At 44.7% G+C, this 16,939-nt stretch overlaps 2 protein-coding genes across 5 annotated transcripts in view; both read left to right on the top strand.

Moving 5' to 3' along the window:
• The first annotated feature begins 3,599 nt into the window (after positions 1 to 3,599).
• Positions 3,600 to 15,374, top strand: MAPK1IP1L (mitogen-activated protein kinase 1 interacting protein 1 like). 4 transcript variants are annotated; one of them, XR_015702411.1, is made up of 5 exons: positions 3,600 to 3,707; positions 10,964 to 10,991; positions 11,535 to 12,248; positions 12,710 to 12,849; positions 13,137 to 15,374. XR_015702411.1 is itself a non-coding variant. In XM_087748099.1 (5 exons), the coding sequence occupies exons 3-5, from the start codon at positions 10,968 to 10,970 to the stop codon at positions 12,719 to 12,721; spliced, it is 750 nt and encodes a 249-aa protein (XP_087604225.1). In that variant the 5' UTR covers positions 3,653 to 3,707; positions 10,540 to 10,632; positions 10,964 to 10,967; the 3' UTR covers positions 12,722 to 15,374. The 4 variants fall into 4 exon arrangements, 3 of the variants coding, with proteins under 3 accessions (XP_087604224.1, XP_087604225.1, XP_087604226.1); XM_087748099.1 differs by adding an exon at positions 10,540 to 10,632 and having other exon boundaries at positions 3,653 to 3,707; positions 12,710 to 15,374; XM_087748098.1 differs by having other exon boundaries at positions 12,710 to 15,374.
• Positions 3,635 to 16,939, top strand: part of LGALS3 (galectin 3) — a 28,458-nt gene continuing 15,153 nt past the window's right edge. The window contains exon 1 of the mRNA XM_087748096.1: positions 3,635 to 3,707. The gene's annotated coding sequence lies outside the window, so the exon portion shown is untranslated. The remainder of the gene's footprint in view (positions 3,708 to 16,939) is intronic.

Here is a 16,939-nt window from a genome sequence, read left to right as displayed (position 1 = left end):
CTCTGAGAGGACAGGCGATGGGGTGGGTTTGGTTGGCGTCACACAGAGAGGAATTTTCTACTTCTTATTTACTAAAGAACAAGAAAAAGTGAAGAGAGCTCTGTCTTCTGCTGCCAGACATAACCACTAGCTCCAAAATCTGAAAACAAACTCAAGCTTGACACACGATCAAGGCTCTACCTATCCACCGCTGTGGAAAGAAAACGTACCCAAAGACTTCGCTCCCTGTGACGGAAAACCCGCGTGTCAGTCCCCCAGTGACTGCCCAAGTGTCTTCAACGACAGCTCACCTGCCCATAAGTTCACAACAAGCAGGCAGCCATGCTTCCTTTCCAGTCCAATCCAGTTTATCTCCTCTCTTCAATAGGGTGCATTTGCCATCCCAACGCACTTTGAACCAGTTTTATGATTTTATCTTCACGGCAACAAGCCTCTGCCTTGAGAAAGAGCACTTATTAACTAGAGACAGCATCATTTTCAAAGTGATTTATTTTATGAGGGTTTTGAAATAAATGATCAGTCAGTGATTGGCCGTAGGGGAAAAGCATATAAAAGCTTACCACATGCATTGAACTTACCATCTGGTATCCTTTAAAATCTAGCTTCAGGGTGGCTCAGCTAATTCTTCAGAGCGCACGATGTGCACAGTGAAGCGTGAATATAAAAGCCGAGTGACATAGCCCAGTAAGAATCAACACTGTAACTGAAGCTTAATATCTTCTCTCTCGCTGTTCCAGCCCATCATCAGAGACTGGCATTTTCTTAACTAAAACTGACGTTACATTCCATAATTTTAATCTCATTAAAAAAAATAAAAGCTAATCCTTTTATTTTCTGGTTGGATAGAAAAGGGATGCCTCCACCGTGTCTCGGATTTCCTCCTTCTGACTAACTGATGTAAAAGCAGGAGGTACAAAAAAGATACTGTTATTGTTCCTCTGGATTTATTGTTTGTGGCACGCACAGCCCTCTGGGTGCGATAAAGTTTCCTGACTCTGGTGCTTGTCGCGTTTCAAGATCTGTGTTATTGTCCCTGAAAAGTACTAAACCAGACTTGTTGGGAAGCCAGAAACAGAAATCCCATGATACATAATTGAGGATCCAACAGGAGAGCTGCAAATGCTGACATCGCCTATGCTCCTGCATTCCCAGCAAAACCGAGGTCGATGCACTCATGAATGGGACGATATTGCTTATAGCACAGAATTTAAAACCCAATTTAAGTATTGCCTGTCGGCCTTTTCCCCAAAAATACAGGCTAAGGCAGGCAATTATGCCCAATTTTGCCACTGAAAGAGAAGAGCAATGTTGACAAAGTGGAGGGAGTTCAGAGGGGGGCCGCTGGCACAGTTGGGGGGCCAGAACATACGGCATGTGAAGAGAGGCTGTGGAAATTGTATTTTCGGGCTGGGAGAGAGGAGGAGGGACGTCACCGCAGTCTCCAGCCACCCAGAGCGGGGTTACAGAGCAGGCAGATGCTTCGCAGAGGTACGTGGCAAAAGGACAAGCAGCAACAGTCACAAGTCGCAGCAAGGGAAACTCTGACGAGATGCAAGGAATAATGGCCGCATTCACAGTGACCGCATTTAGGGACTGGACTGGACGTCCAGAGAGGTTGTGCAATCTCTGTCTTTGGAGACACTCAAAACTCAGCCGGGCAAGGTTCGACGCTAGCCCTGTTTTGAGCCAGAGGTTAGACCAGAGCTTCTTTCCAACCCAAATATTTATATGATGCTGAAGAAAAAACAAAGTGGCCTATATACATGCAGGCAACAGCACAGGCCCTGCAACGTGGACCAGTAATAAAAGAACTGCGCTTGCATTCTTACACCAAACAGCCTTTCTGAATAATTTAAATAATACCATCGCAGGTCCCACAACGGAGGCATGGAAAATAATACCTCTTACTAATTGGGAGCCAAATTTCTTTCACACAGCTTCCATTGTCTTCCTTAAGAGCTGCACACAAGCTCTAAATTTGCAATTTCATCCCCACTTTTTTTCCATTACATAATTTAGAGTGCAAAGTAATGTCTTCCAATAGGATGTGGCCAGGGCTCGGTGTTAGGCCCCCAGAGTCCTATTCCGGGCACTAAGATGGATCAGTTGCACACAAATTATGTAAAGTCTGCAGCTCTTTTTACAATTTATAGCATATACGTACACACAGATGAAGAGCTACGTTTGCCTAAAGCAGGGGAAAGCTGCGTATACAAATAAATATTTGCTCAAAAATTCATCATCCCTTCTGCTTCTGCAGAAAGGGGGGTACATTTGTTACACATCGGGCGATCCTAACATCAAGGTGGGTGAGGTTGGGCGGTAACGTTATTGATTAAAAGTGCTATCGCTGTCCCAGTTTGCTGTTTAAGGTGAGACATCACCACCATCGTCGGCCGCCTGGGCGCTCATTAATTAAGGTTTCTAAGGACCAGATTGCTCGGGAAGAGACGTCATGCTCTGGGGACTCCTGCTGTCACCGCTGGCAGTCCAGGGCACGGCAGCAACCGCCCACGGCAGGGCCCTTTCAAGCGTGGCAAAGCGAAGGTGAGGGAACCGCTGCGCCTGGCGCACAGCTGGGAGGAAGGCTGATGTCACTCTTATTTGCTCATTTCTTCCAACGAGGCCACGCCAGAAGTGCTGTTTCCACACCAGCTCCCAGCGATCGCTGTACTTGGAAAGGCAATTGCAAAAGAACTGTGAAGTCAGCCTAAATTTTCCAGGGCATTTAATTAAATTCGGAGCGAGCAGATTAACTGGGTTATCATGCCATCACGGGACCGGGGCTGCGGCGAATACCCTTTCAGTTTAGGTAGTAATGATTTATGCAAATAAATCAGTAAAAATATTGTGGTTTCATGCTCGTTGCGGCTAATGTGGTGCCTGGGGTCTGCTCCTGCTGATCATTTTTCCCAGTTGCTTCAGAAATGGCCAAATAATGACCTCAAAAAGCGCGAACAGATGCACGCTCGCACGGGGAAGGGCGCCGGCGCATGGGATGCGACCGTCGGCGTGTGCTCGGCATCGCCCACGTTTCTGCGGAGTTTAAGGGAATTATCCATATATGCAGACGCTTGCAGGATTAGTGCCATAGCTCGGAGGGGCAGGGCAGGGAAATGGTGCTACGTATTTAGTCCTCCTGACCACAGGGGTCTGAGATGAAGGTAGGCGGGGAGAGCTGGTTATCTCTTATGAGAAAACCGGCCAAGCTTTCAGGCGCGCCGTCCATCCTTTAGGCCTGCGATGTGAAAACTGGGCGGTTTGGGTAACTCTAAGCAAAATTTGGTGGGATTTTTGTGCTAGTTGAGAGGGCAACCGGACAGCCGAGGCGGCACAGGGCTACGGGTCACCCTCCCGCCGCCGAAATCACCCTTCGGTGGGCGGCGGAACGATCGTTTCCCGCCGTCCCCGACCCTCGGGAGGCGCCGGCCGGATCCTGTCAGCGCCGCAGCCTCCCCTCCGCGCGCGTGGGTGGGAAAGCACCACGTGACCGCGGCGTCGTCACGCGGTGGGCGGTGTCACGGTGTGGGCGGGGAAGGGGCCGGGGGGGTGGGGCCAAGCGCGTGACCTTCCGGGCGGTGGGGAGGCGGGGCGTGTGACGCAGTTCCGCTTCCGCTTTGGGCGTCGGGGTGGCGGTGGTGCTGCGGGCCGCCGCCTGCTGCCTCGCTCCCTCCCGGCCTGCGCCGCGCCGCGCCTCTCCCGCCCAGGTACCCACCGCCGTCTGCCGCCCGCCCGGCCCCTCCGCCAGCGGGAGGGCGGGCCCGACCAGGGAGAAGGGGGGGGGTTCCATCCCACACCGCCCCCGGGGACCGCCGGGCCGCAGCTGGCTCTTCCCCCCCCTCAGACCCCCGGGAGAGGCGGGCGGGGAGGTGCCGCCGCCTCTCCCAGCCCCGACGAGCTGCGGAGGGCGGGGGGGCTCCGGCGGGCCGTTGGCCTCGAGTGAGTGGTAGAAGCCAGCCTCCCCCGCCCGGAGACCCGCCGCCCGGGGAGGGCGTACCGCCTCGGGGTGCCGGTGGCGGCCTAATGGCTGCTGCCGCGTTCGGTTCCGAGGGGGCGGCTTTGCTGGTCTCTGCGAAGCCAAGGAGGTTCGTTGGTAGCGGATCCTGCTTTACTCTGCGTAACGGTGGTAGCTGCTGTGTCTCGGCTGGTAAAATATCTTCTCGGCTTGTATTTATGGTCGTAATCTATAAATGACTATAGAAATGCATGCGGATCGCATATAAGTGACTGTTTAACTCAAAGGTTCTTCACTGAAGAAGGTCTCCAGCAAGTCAATTTTTCATAGTTTATGAGAAGTTGGTTTCATTTTATCCAGTGTTAACGTACGTCAGGTAGCTGACTTACTGGGAAAGCTGGCGCTGCGTGGTAGCAAAGGGCACGCTGCGTGGAGAGAGGGCAGGTTTTATCTCTGAGCGAGAACTCCTTTCTAGGTGTATTCCGTAGAAAACAGTGCTGATCTGGTGCTGGTCAGCCTTATGGTCAGTGGGTGTAATAACAAAGGCAGGGCTTTTGGTTTTGTTGGTTTGTTTTGTTTTTTTTTTTTTAAACAAAACTGGCACACCCTGAAACCACCATCTCTGAGACCTGTGGAGACCAGTGGCTGATGCAACAATTTGTGGTAAATATCAAGCCAGTCCTAGAAAGCACTTTTGATAATTCTGAAACTTGAGTTTCATTCAAATACACCTTAACAGTGCCAAATCAAAATGTGAAAGATGCCAGCTGTATCCATGCAGTGCGATTGTATCCTGAAAAGCAGTTATCCTGGAAAAGAGCCTTTGTAAAGGAGCAGAAAGGTGCATGGTTTTGTTTGTCGCTGTTGAGGCTAGAACTGGAACAGGACACAAAGGTTTTGATGTTTTTACTGGGGACACACCCCCCGCAAAAACCCTGCAGTGAAGATGTTTGATAGTCACTCGTACTCAGGGTCAGTGTGTTTGTTTCATCCAAAGTAAATAAAAATAATTAAGCTGATAATTCCTGAGTATATAGCTTTGGTGGGAGGAGAACACAGGTATTCTTTAAATAGCTTTTACAGCTAGTTCAGGAAGATTTCTGAAGAATTGATAATTGGAAGCTAAAGCTATAAGTGGGAAATAAAGCACGCTTTTAAAAATGAGGATGATGCGATGAGAGAATGGGCTCCGTAGCTCTCAAGAAAGTTTAGAGGCAGCTATGGGAGAAATGTTTTAATTATTCTGAGCTGCTGGACTAATACATCTTTTGCAAGATTCACAGGGTGGGATGGTGTGGACAGGAGTAATCTTTGTCAGTGGAAATTCGCTGTTCTCCACTGGTTTTGTATCACAGCTGGCACACAAACAAGCCATCGCAGGAGTGATATATGTTTGCCGGGTTTGGAACCATCTGCTTGTGGTGCGGTGACCATCTGAAGTGATTAGGTCTGGTCTTGGTGGGGACGCAGCTGTGAATCTGAATGGCCTGTCATGGGTGGGAAACTGAAACAGATTACAGTTCCTTATGGCTTGATGTTTTGCAGGCCTTGGGAACTGATAAGACCTCTATTTTGAAGAACTGTTTTTTCTGCTAGTTGATCAATTATAGCGAATGCACTAATATGCATCGTTTTGGTTGTTGCTCTTAATTAAATCTGTCCGGAAAATATGAAAACTGAAAAGCTGAAAACTAAAAATCTGACTTACCTCCTTTTTCCTGTCAAGACAGACAGATCTGTCAAGATCACCGAATCTCAAGTAGCTACTAGTGATTTAACTGTTGGTTTTTTTCCCCCTTCGGTCTGTTTACCAATTGTCTTTATTCTCCCAATGGATAAACGTGCAGATCAGACTAAACGATTGCACAGTATGCAAGGGCATCAGTGCAACTGCTGAGAAGGCACTAAAGATAAAGGCCAGCTATAAAATGTTGATGCTTAATGCCTGAAGGTAGAAGCTGCAGAAATTTGCATATTTTAGAAAACATTCAGAAGCTGTCAAAAGATTTGGTCTCTTTTCCATTTTATCTGTATAGCTATGTTGGGTAGTTGTACTTATGTGGGCAGAAATCTTGTTGTAGATGAGGTTATGCTGGTAGGTATTAGTCATGTTACAGTGACAAAAGAACCTCTTTGCTGATAGAGCCATGCCACCCAGTGGAAATGCAGCAGAGCCTGTTGCATCTAGAAAGCATTTTTCTGTGTTTGAAAGATGATCTTGGAGACAGGAACTAAATCTGGCACATCGAGTGTTCGAAAAATGTCATACAACTCAAAAGAAAAAAAAAATACGAAAGCAGTTGATGCTTCCTTTTGGATAGCTTTAGTAAAAGAAAGAAAAAGTGGTTTGGACAGCTCTTTCTAACGGGGGTCTTTAGGGACTGGTGATGGATAAAAGCCAGGAAAGGCCAGAGCATGGGAAAAATGCTACTACATCCATCCGTTCCAGCTGGGCTGGATGTGATCAGAGAGGGTTTAGAGCTTAAAAAACCACGGTGGAGCTGTTTTATTGTGGAAGCTGACGGATGTAGTATCTCACACGTAGCACCACGCTTCCAGAAACGGGGTTTTCACAGACCTCTCTGAAAATCACCACTTGGTCTTGAACGCTGTTGGTAGAATTAGCGTACCGTTGCTGTGTCAGAGAGCTTCTCAACCTTCTTCCAGCCTGCCGTGCGGAGCCCGGGCAGGCTTGCTTGTCTCACCTACCCGCTGTTAATTCTCCAGAGCAGTTGGTGGGTGTCTGGGAGGCCTTGGACTGTGGTCTGAAGATTTTGCTGTGTATGGTTTCTGGGTAGGTGTGCTGGAAGTCCTCCATTCCCTCCCATCGCTCTTCAGGATAAAGGATGAGAGACATTCTGCTCCTGATGCCTTTTTTTGCAGACATCGGTCATTTCTCTCTTCCCCTCGCTTTAGTTTCGCGCTTCTGGCCATATGTGTTCTCAGAGGTGGCTGAGAAATGGTGCCCTGACCAGCCGATCTGGAGCTGGCAGGCTCCGCGCTTCTGGAAAGCGGGGGATGTTTCCAGGGGCGGCGGCCTTCAGAAAACAAAGGAAATCTTATCTTACAGCACAGTGGATGCGAGCAGGACTTCAGTTTGAACGCTGCCAGTTCTATAGTCTCTCTACTCCCTGCCAAATTACTTAAACTCCTGAACCCTCCGTCTTCCACTCACTCTTTCTTCCCCCCAACTCCAGGAAAGAATAATTTGAAGAAGAGTTTAAATGTGGGAAAACAGACGTCTGTTACATGAATCGGCTTTTCTCTGCTCATATCAGTGCTTGTGCAGTGCTCTTCTAGGGAAGCTTCAAGAGAAAATGGGAGTCCGTTTGTTAACTCTACCGCCTCTAAAAATCCAGTCAAAGTGCTATTCAGTACGTTTTTCTAAAATCTTGAGCCCACCTGTGACCAGTGGGGACTTTAAAATGAAGTTACTTGGAGGTCTTCTGCCTGACAGTGTCTCTGAGTCTCATTTGTGAGCATGTGAATGCCTTGGGCGATACTTTTACAAATGTAATTGATATTTCTGGAAGGTTTTGATTGAAATTCTTTGTACCAGTGTTGAACAACTTGAATGGAATATAGGTTCTAGATTTAAGTACAAATTAGTTCATATGTTGTCTGAATGTGTCTAACGGTAATTTCGGTTTCTTTTTTATTAAATGAAGGTGGCAATACCCAGATTAAACGTATGTTTAAAAAACGTCCCCGAAGTAGGCCATCCTGTCTGCAAGAGGATCCTTGACATGCTTGGCATTGACTCAGTTATGCCAAATGTTGCCAACAAATGTTGCTCTAGTCTGCTTGCCAAAATAAAAAAGCCACTAAATCTCATTATAAGCTATGCTTAACTACACTTTTTTTTCCATAAGTCATGTAGCAGAATTGTTTCCTTAATTTTCATGGCACAGAAATATTATGGAATTATCTGCTGACAAATATTGAGGATATTTGTTGATGTTGTGGAAGCAGGCCTGTTTCAACTGTATTCATCCACTGCTTTGACTTGAATTTATTATTCTCTGTCACTCTTGTGACAGATCATGGGATTTTCTTTTGAGTTCTCCTTTAGGTTGGTTTCCTCTCTTCCTTGTCTCCCTTGCAGCATATGTTCTAACGTCTTCTGTGAGCTTTTTTTCAATCTCTTGTAGATCTGTTTTTCAGTTGGTCTTATCCCATCTCTCCATCTGCCTAAAGAAAGGATGATTCTCTTGGCCTGTTTTGGGGTTGCTTTTTGCTAACCTGTGTTTTTGTTTTTTTTTTTTTTTTGCTTATGAATACATTTACATGTACACTTATGTAGAAGCTTATTTTTGTACTTGTCTTTAATTGTTTTTCTATATTTTGTGGGTTTTATTAAATAGCTTCCGTGTCTGTATAGGTAAATTGAACTACAGTGCCACTAAAAAGCACATATCAACTTCTGGTCATTATTGAGCATGGTTCATTGCAAAAACTGATGAACTCTTTTAAGATAAGAGCTATCTATTGAAGAGAAATTGGGCTTTTTCTGGTAGATGTCTCTTGAACAGCTGAGCTGTTAGTAACAGGAGCAGAAACTACTTTCCTGATGTAGTTCAGTTGGTTTCTCAACTTTAAGCAAATGGTGATTGGATCTGACCAGCGTGCCTCGTCTGATACAAAGGTGCAGCTATTTGTACCCGCTTGAGGGAACTACTGCTGTTATAAGCTAACGTTGGAGCTTTAACCAACCTTTGGATCCATGCAGTTAGGCACTGACTTCCACCAGGGTGCAACTTTGTAGATAGGTATTTCATAGAAGGTTTATTTAAATTCTTAGGCATTTCTTTGAAGGTTTATTTAAATTATTAGGTGTAACTTGAGAAGTTCACTGTGTTTCCGCAGGGGTCTGGGTTGCTCAGTGTGGTCATAAATAACGTGGGAAATGAGATGAGCAGTGTCTTGTTGATATGAAGCCATTCAGGAAAGTAAGGATTAGGTAATAAAGTGGCAGATATAATTCAACGTCAATAAATCTGATGTAATTCAGAGTAGATAAATGTAGAGTGGTGCATATAATTTCATACATAAAATGATGGACTGACCCTTACCACTGAGGAATGAAGTATTGCCACAAAAGTGTTAGTTCTGTAGTGATCAAAAAGCAGATGAAACATTAAGAAGTGTTAGGAAGGAAATAGAGGACAAACCAGAACATAATTATGAAACTGTATAAATCAATGGTTATCCCACATCTTGAATTCTGTGTGGCTCTTTCTTGTCATTCATCTCAAAAGATACAAAAGAATTGGAGAAGCCTCAAAGAGAGGCAGTGAGAATAATCAACGGTATGGAATAGCTGCTGCACAAGGGTCAATGAAATAAGCTGGAGCTCAGCCTGGAGGAGGAACAGCTAAAAGAAAACGGTAAAAATCTCTGAAATAATGAGCAGCATGGGCAGAGTGGATAAGAATAGATTTACCGATTTCCTCAGCTGCACAAATGAAGGAGCAACAACTGAATCTAGTGAGATCCAGGTTTAGGACAAAAAAAAAAAAAAAAAGGAAAAGGTGCCTTTTTGTGTAACAAATAGCAGCCCTTTGGAGTTCCTCACTAATGGATGTTGTAGGTACAAGCAGGGAAACTAGACGTGTTTGTGGAGAAGAAATTCTTTGAGGGTTGTTATTCCATAGAAATGGCCTATAATTTAGGAAGTAGCATGGAATCATTGAAGTATTGGGGTGAGTGTCATCCCCGTTCTTGTTCTTCCCTACTGTCATTGCTGAAGATAAAACGGCATGCTGAGCTAAACAGCCCCTTGTTCTGATCCAGTCCTGTCCTAAGATGAGGAAATTGTGTAGATAGTAATAAACTTGCGATACAGTTTCAGAGAAGACTCTAGTTTATATGTGCATTATTTGCATTATGTAATTTATAGTCTAATGGAGCTTATAAACCGATGTGTCATAGGCTATCTGTACAAACCTCCATCCCTGAGACCAGTCTCTGTGTTAAAAGTCAGGTTTTCACCATCAACAAGGAAAAACAAGGATTGTTTTTTGTGGGAGTCAACTTGGCAGTAGTATTTGTACTCTTGACTTATATCTTGCATTTTTCCTCCTCTTATGTTCCTCTCTATCCTACGCTCTCCCCTAAAACCACCTATTTCACCTGCTCTTGGTCATCCTTTCAAGAGTTCTTCACCTCTAGTCAGTATTTGTTTATAGTGAGTCACACTGAACATAACTTCAGGTTTGTGACAGCTGCCCTTTTGTGTGGCTAGTAAAGATTGGTGAAGCCAGTCAGTTTTCATTGTGGTGAAGCTCTGGAAAGCTCGAAGTGTGGTAGTGGCCTTCATGAAAAGATAGCACATGACTCACCAGTCCCTATTTTCAATGTTTCTTGTAATGTTGAGAGGTTAGAAGTCAGGTATGCATTAATGACACCTTTGCCATATCTACTTTCAGTTAAGGCTAGCTAGCTGGAGTCGGTGAACATAAACAAGAGCATCCACTACCTTTAGTATGTTCTGAAATAATTGGAGGATAAAGCATCAGCAAACGATAGTTCTTTTGTTTCTGACAATAAGATCTGCATGGGGGTTTAATCATGTTTTCGTTTAGGTGCATTAACTTCACCTGCAAGCAGCCCGCCATAACTCTTCTGAGTCCCAGTTTAGAAAAGACCTTGAATACTTCACAGGCATCACTGTCTGGGTAGGCTGCCTACTCGGGATGAATATTTGAAATATTTTTTCTTAGCGTTATGTGACCCATTTACATTATGTGTCGGTCCTGTCTGAGATGAGGCAGGTCGAGGCTGAAGACTTTCCTTGTCATGAGAACTTTTATCAAGAGGAAAGTATTTGGGTAGCACGTATCTGTATGGGCCAGAGTCGTTAAAACAAAGCCACCGCTAAGAAGCGCTACCAGTTCTGCACTTACTGTGGTTTGAATGAGACAAATGTAGAGTTTGTCTCATGAACTCTTGCTTGAAATAGTTTTATTATTTTCAACAAATTTCACTTTATCTTACCTTACTTTTCAGCAAAATGTCTGGAACTGATGATTTTTCGGTAAGTAACAGTTTTTCTTTCCTGAAGATCAGCCAGTTGTGTTACTTCATTCTAAAAGTTGACATACTTTTTCAAGAAGAAGGGGAGCTTGCAGTTGAGAGGCGATTTCCTCTATTGCAGTTGTGGTGTTTTCCTTTTGGGTAGATGTAGCAATCTGTGGACTAAACATATGAAGCTGCTAGGTGCCTCGTGGGTTCTTTTTTGCTGTGATATTAACACAGGAGTTGTGTTTTAAAAGTGTCAGAATAGCCCTAATGGGAATCTACGAAAATCTTTTCTTTCTGGATTTGCGCTGAAATTGCTTATTGCTATGTGTGGTAGGTCGCCTTCTATCTTTGGTTTTCTAACTGCAGCATTTCAGAATGCCTCTTCTACCTTAATGATAGAAGCCGCACAAAAATGAATGTAATCATCTGTGCGCAGCAGCAAAGAGCTCTCTTCCTCCCATTTTGGCAACTGAAACATGTACATGTAGAGGGTGAATGTCTGCAACTAGGAAGTCCAGTAGACATTTTACATTCTCACTGATGCTTTATCTTTTAGTTGGCAGATGCTTTACCAGATCAGTCGCCTGCTAAAACCTCCAAAGTGAGCAGTACAAAACCTGGTCAACAGCCTGGTCAGCCACCGCAGGGTTGGCCAGCTTCAAATCCTTGGAACAACCCAAGCGCTCCCCCTACGGCGCCAACCGGACTGCCACCAAGTACGTCCGCTTCCAGCGTGCCATTCGGACCTCCACCAACAGGAATGTATCCTTCCATGCCCCCTGGACCGCCTGCTCCATTTCCTCCTCCTCCTACTGGACCCGCTTGCCCTCCTCCTGGTGGTCCATATCCACCCCCAACTGTGCCAGGTCCTGTCCCACCAGGGCAATATCCTCCACCAAATATGCCCTTTCCAGAGCTTCCACGACCTTATGGTGGTCCAACAGAGCCAGCTGCGCCTCCTGCTCCTGTTGGGCCATGGGGATCCATGCCCTCTGGAGCATGGGGACCAACAATGGGAGGGCAGTATCCTGCACCTAGCATGCCATATCCACCCCCAGGGCCATATTCCGCTCCTACCCAGACTCCAGGGGCTGCGCCAACAGTACCATGGGGTACGGTCCCACCTGGAACATGGGGACCTTCACCGCCAGGTCCGTTTCCTCCACCCACAGGATCATATCCAGCTCCAGGACTATATCCTACGCCCCCTAATCCTTTTCAAGTGCCATCTGGTCCTGCTGGTGCTCCATCAATGCCTGGTGGTCCCCATGTGAGTATTTAATTTTGGTCTTGAATTACTCTAAAATGTTACACTTTTAAGTGCAGAAATTCGGTAGCGTAAGACCTGTTAGCGCAGGTAACGAATTTCAGCACGTCTGTCTCATTTCTGTAGTCAGTGGCATAATAGCCAACTTTTTAAATGCTTAACTAAATATACTAGAATAGTGACATTTTATCAAGTTGGAGTGTGTCTAAGCATCACATTATAGCAGTCTTCCACTTCTTGGAAAGCCTGCTCTAAAAGGCAAAAAAGGGGGGAAAGCCTCAATAATTATTTCTGAAAGAGAAAATATCCTAGTCTCTGTAACGTAGAGAGATTGCTTCTAGGGCACACAGGGAGGGAACAACAAGTTAGAAGGATGAATTTGTTTTTAGTTACGCATTTTTGTAACTGTGAATTAACTGCTTTGTGAAAAGCCTGTATTGACCGTGAATTATTATCTCTTGCAGCCTTACCGTTGAATACATTCTGGGCAACAAAACACTGTAGCTTTCCACCTTCATCCACTACTTACAGAGATTTTTACAGTTTTTGTTTCAGTAACGTTTGGGGCTATGAAGAATACTTGCCTCTTGTATGTGCATTTGAGGTATGAAGGAGCAGTTTGCATAAATTTACCTTGCTCATATGCTGGCATAATTGTTTGGTTTAATAAAATGAATTACGAAGAGCAGAAATAAAACTAACATCTGTGGTTCTTACATTGGCAAGTATTCCTTGGAAAAATGGGGAGTTGCCAAGTAAGGATTATAAAGAATCAGGCCCAAGGACTTGAAAAAATGTTAATTCTTAAATTTCCATGAATGCTTTAAGTCTTGTTGCCAGACTTGTGCTGGTCACTGAATGGACGGATAGTCATATTTTGTCTATTTTCAGGTTATTCTAAAATGTCAATAAAAAGCGTTTCAAGATTTTTGTCAAGAAATCTGATTTTTGAACATGCTACAGTAATTCAAACTAAAGAGACACAGAGCATGTGAACTTGAAGGTTTTCTCAGCATTTTGTATATACTCAAAACAATTGCTCAGTCTGGGACTACAGAAGAGAAGATACGCAGTTGAAATACTCGGTCTGACTTGTCAGCACACTGTTCGTGTTCACAAACAGGCGTTTATGTGCAAATTAAATAACCTGGATGTGCAGTTAACTTTGAATCAACAAATGTGAGTTTTATGCATGCAAATGAGGACATCATTTTGCCAGTTCTCATTCTGTGGTGGTTGGAAGTTTGGCTTGGTCTATGTAAAGAGAAGCTGATTCCCACTTAGGTAAGGTACTTCCCTATTTCTAACCTGGGTTCTAGTCATTTAAAATTTGACTTAGCTGCCGAGTCGTGTAAACTCGGCAGGCTTTTTCAGAGTCCCTAGAAACTGAACTTGAGCTTAAAAGATCAAAAAACCCGACCTGACAATTCCCTTCCCGGCGGTTTTTGGCATGGCATTTAGTTCTATCAGCTACAAAGATCCTTACTGCCGCAGTTGAGAACGAGGGGGTCTCATCAGGGCTCCGCTGAATGTTGTAATGGGGAGAAGTCCTCTGTTCTCAGCTGGGTGTCCGCATACCTCACTGAGTAAGTGTAACTTGGGAGTAACTGAATGTCTGGGAGCCTCTGCGCTGCCGCGTAGCTGTCCCCCCTCTGAGGGGGCACTGCAGTACGTTTTCATATTCTTGCCATATCTGCGCAAAGAGCGGGGGAGGGGTTTGCTGCGATGCTGGTTCAGCATTACCGAGACACGCAGCCACGCGTCGGTGAGGAGTTCTGGCACTCTTTGTGGTACTTCATAGCCTAGACTTTGACCATGGACGGTTTGTTTCATCCCCAGTTGGGGATGTCCTAACTTAGCCTCTGTAGGTAGAATTAGGAACAAATTTTGCTTAACGTAGTAGCTCATTAGGAAGTCTTTGTATCATGGAACTGTGAAAGCGAGTTAATTCTCTTCCAGTACCTTATCGTGGCTTCCTGCATGCATGTGATGGACTTCTTAAAAACAAATGGGGTGACCTGGTGGCGATGCTTGTTAGTAGTCTTAGCCTTTACGGCAAAGCCCTGCAATATTTTTGCAGAAGAAAGCGGTCAGCTTGGCTGTGGCTGTTTTAATCTAATGTCATGAAAGCTAGTAGCAAAGGTATGTGTATTTTTTGTTTTAGGAAGACGATACTGGAGCTGAACAAAAATACTTCACGTTTCAGCTTAAAACCTAGCAGCTGTAACCCTAGAAATAGCGACCAAAAGTGCAAGTCTTCACGAACCTTAAACAAGCCCCACGTGCCCCCCCAACCAGACTTGGCTTAGATCTTGGCAAGACTAATTAAAAATCAACATAAGAGAACATTGACTGCATTTGCTCAAGTGCTTTTTTGATACCTGCAGCCTTAGAACATAAACCAATGTAATGAAAAAACATTTATTCCAAATGAACGGATCATGCAGTAGCAGTACTCCCGTTGGAAATTGCACTGGCCATGTGTTTTTGCAGGGAATGGAAAGAGGTAGGAAAGGATAAAGCAAACGTAGCAAGTAATGATTTTTGGAAAGGGGATTTGTAAAAGTAACTAGACTTCTAGGTTCTTCCTGAAATAGGCAGGATTTATTACTGGAATATTTAGGCTAAAATTCAGTATATATGGGATGTTTTTCAATGTATATTCGTATTTCTTGAGGTCATGAAAACTGTTTCATAACCCCTTTGTTTTTGTGAGCAAAGTTCTTTGCATAGCAGTGAAAAGGGTATACCTGTTAATCTATTGTGTAAAAACTCAAGTTGTCACTATATACCGTGTAGTAACTTTATCACATGTTATGTCAAGTGTGAGCAACTTCTGGCCTGAAGCTTTTGCAATGGAATTTGTACATTTCTATGCATCATTTGAGTTAAATTGCTGAGAAGTTCGTTTTGACTTGTGCTTTGAGATCGACATACTGCATCTGTTTACAATATGAAATATAAGCAATCACATCTTTAAAGTATAGATTATCACCTGCTGCTGTATTTTCTTTAGATGAAACAAATATTGCTGTATGATAGTGAGAAGCTATAAATACAGGATTTGATATTTTTTTGAAAATGCTGTCACTTTTGTATAAGATTAGACATTAAACGTATTTTCAAGACTGTCGTGTTCACTGTTTTTCAATTACTGCTTTTGACATGCTTGTGTAGACTTTTGCCTTGAATGAATAGTAAAAATAGGACATCCTTGATTTGCAAAGACTGAATATAAAATCAGAATTACTTGACTTCTGTGAGTGTTTTTCCTCTTCCTTTTGTGATTTTTGCAGCCTGTGCATAAGGCGTATCAAGTGCGGATGCGACCATTGCTGTATTGTAGCCTCAGGTATTGCCTGTTCACAAACTGCCCTGTTAATTAAGAGAAAAAAGATCTGATCTTTCTTCTTCTAGTGGAGGAATGGAACTTATTTTTTTTTGCCTGTGAAGAGCGTGGTGTGGATTTTTTTCCTGGCTCTGAATAATTCCTATGCCAGATTGGCACATGCGGATGCGGTAAGTGACCTGCAAACCAGTGTTTTTATATGCTTATCAGGAGTTTGATGGGATAGGGTGGATAACACTAAGAAACTCCAGGGCTTGGCAGCAGCGTGAACTACAAAGTTTGGGCATTGCTCATCGCTACATTTACATTGTGGCTTGCAGAACGGTTCGCACTGAGCTGGCCAATGCTGCTGCCTTTGTCCACACCTTCACCCTTTCAGGGAGGTAAAAACAGCGGCAATGACCTGTAAAGAGTGGAAACAAAAATATTCATCCCCTTTAAGGCTTAGAAAACAAGCTCTTCTTAGACTGTGCACTGAATGTAAGCCTTACATCTGTTAGTAGAACAATACGACGTGTGGCCGGTGCTTTATCTTAACAGCGGTCGGCTATGGGATTGTCCGCTCCTCCCGATTCCTCAAATGGAATTGTCTTTTGCATTGGCAAAGATGAAGAGACGGGTATGCCGATCCAATTACGTTAATGGCTTACTGCCCTGCTTTTAATTGAATGTTTGGGGAGCATCTGACAAGTGATACTTACCTACATAATTCTTAGGGGAGTAGTTAGTTTTGAAAAACTCTTCCAGGGGTCTTGCAAAGGGGTGAGTGTGCGCATGGCGAGATCCACGCCGTAGGATGTGTTGGCTCTGGTCTACTGTCGTGAAGGCAGACGCCTAAACTCTCCCCAGGCAAGTTCAGGCCCGTTTGTGCGCGCGGGCTTTGATTCACTGACCAGCCTGTTTAAAACTGCCTCCAGGCTGTCCAACGGGCGGGACGTTGATCCAAGGTTGTCTGTGTAGCGAGAGCCCTTAGGACAAAACTTTTCATACGTGTTTTTTCTTAATAGTGGCTTTCCCATTTCTGAAGTTAAGCAGAAAATTCCGATTGCTAGAATGCAGTTCCATACACTTCCAACAGCCATTATTCACCAGGCACATAAGAGATTAGTATGTTAAGTGTCATCTGGCAAATCAAGAAATTCAAGTTTCAACTTTAAGCTTCTAATCAACGAGTACCTGCTGCAAGGTGAAGTGTTGCTGCGTTACCCAATGTGATGTGCCTGCCTCGGAGACGTCTGGAGAAGGATCGCGAGCGGACTGGGATTGGGACGTGCTCTGTGGGTGGATACAGGCGTCCGTGGCCTGGGGAGCGGGGAGCTCTGCGCTGGCTGCCTGGGCTCCAGCC

Source organism: Nipponia nippon, unplaced genomic scaffold (genome assembly GCF_047370975.1).
Source record: "Nipponia nippon isolate SJK-2023a ecotype South Korea unplaced genomic scaffold, ASM4737097v1 scaffold_11, whole genome shotgun sequence".
Taxonomy (NCBI): Eukaryota; Metazoa; Chordata; class Aves; order Pelecaniformes; family Threskiornithidae; genus Nipponia; species Nipponia nippon.
The sequence above is the reverse complement of the archived record's forward strand: the minus strand, read 5'-3'. Positions and strand labels throughout refer to the sequence as shown.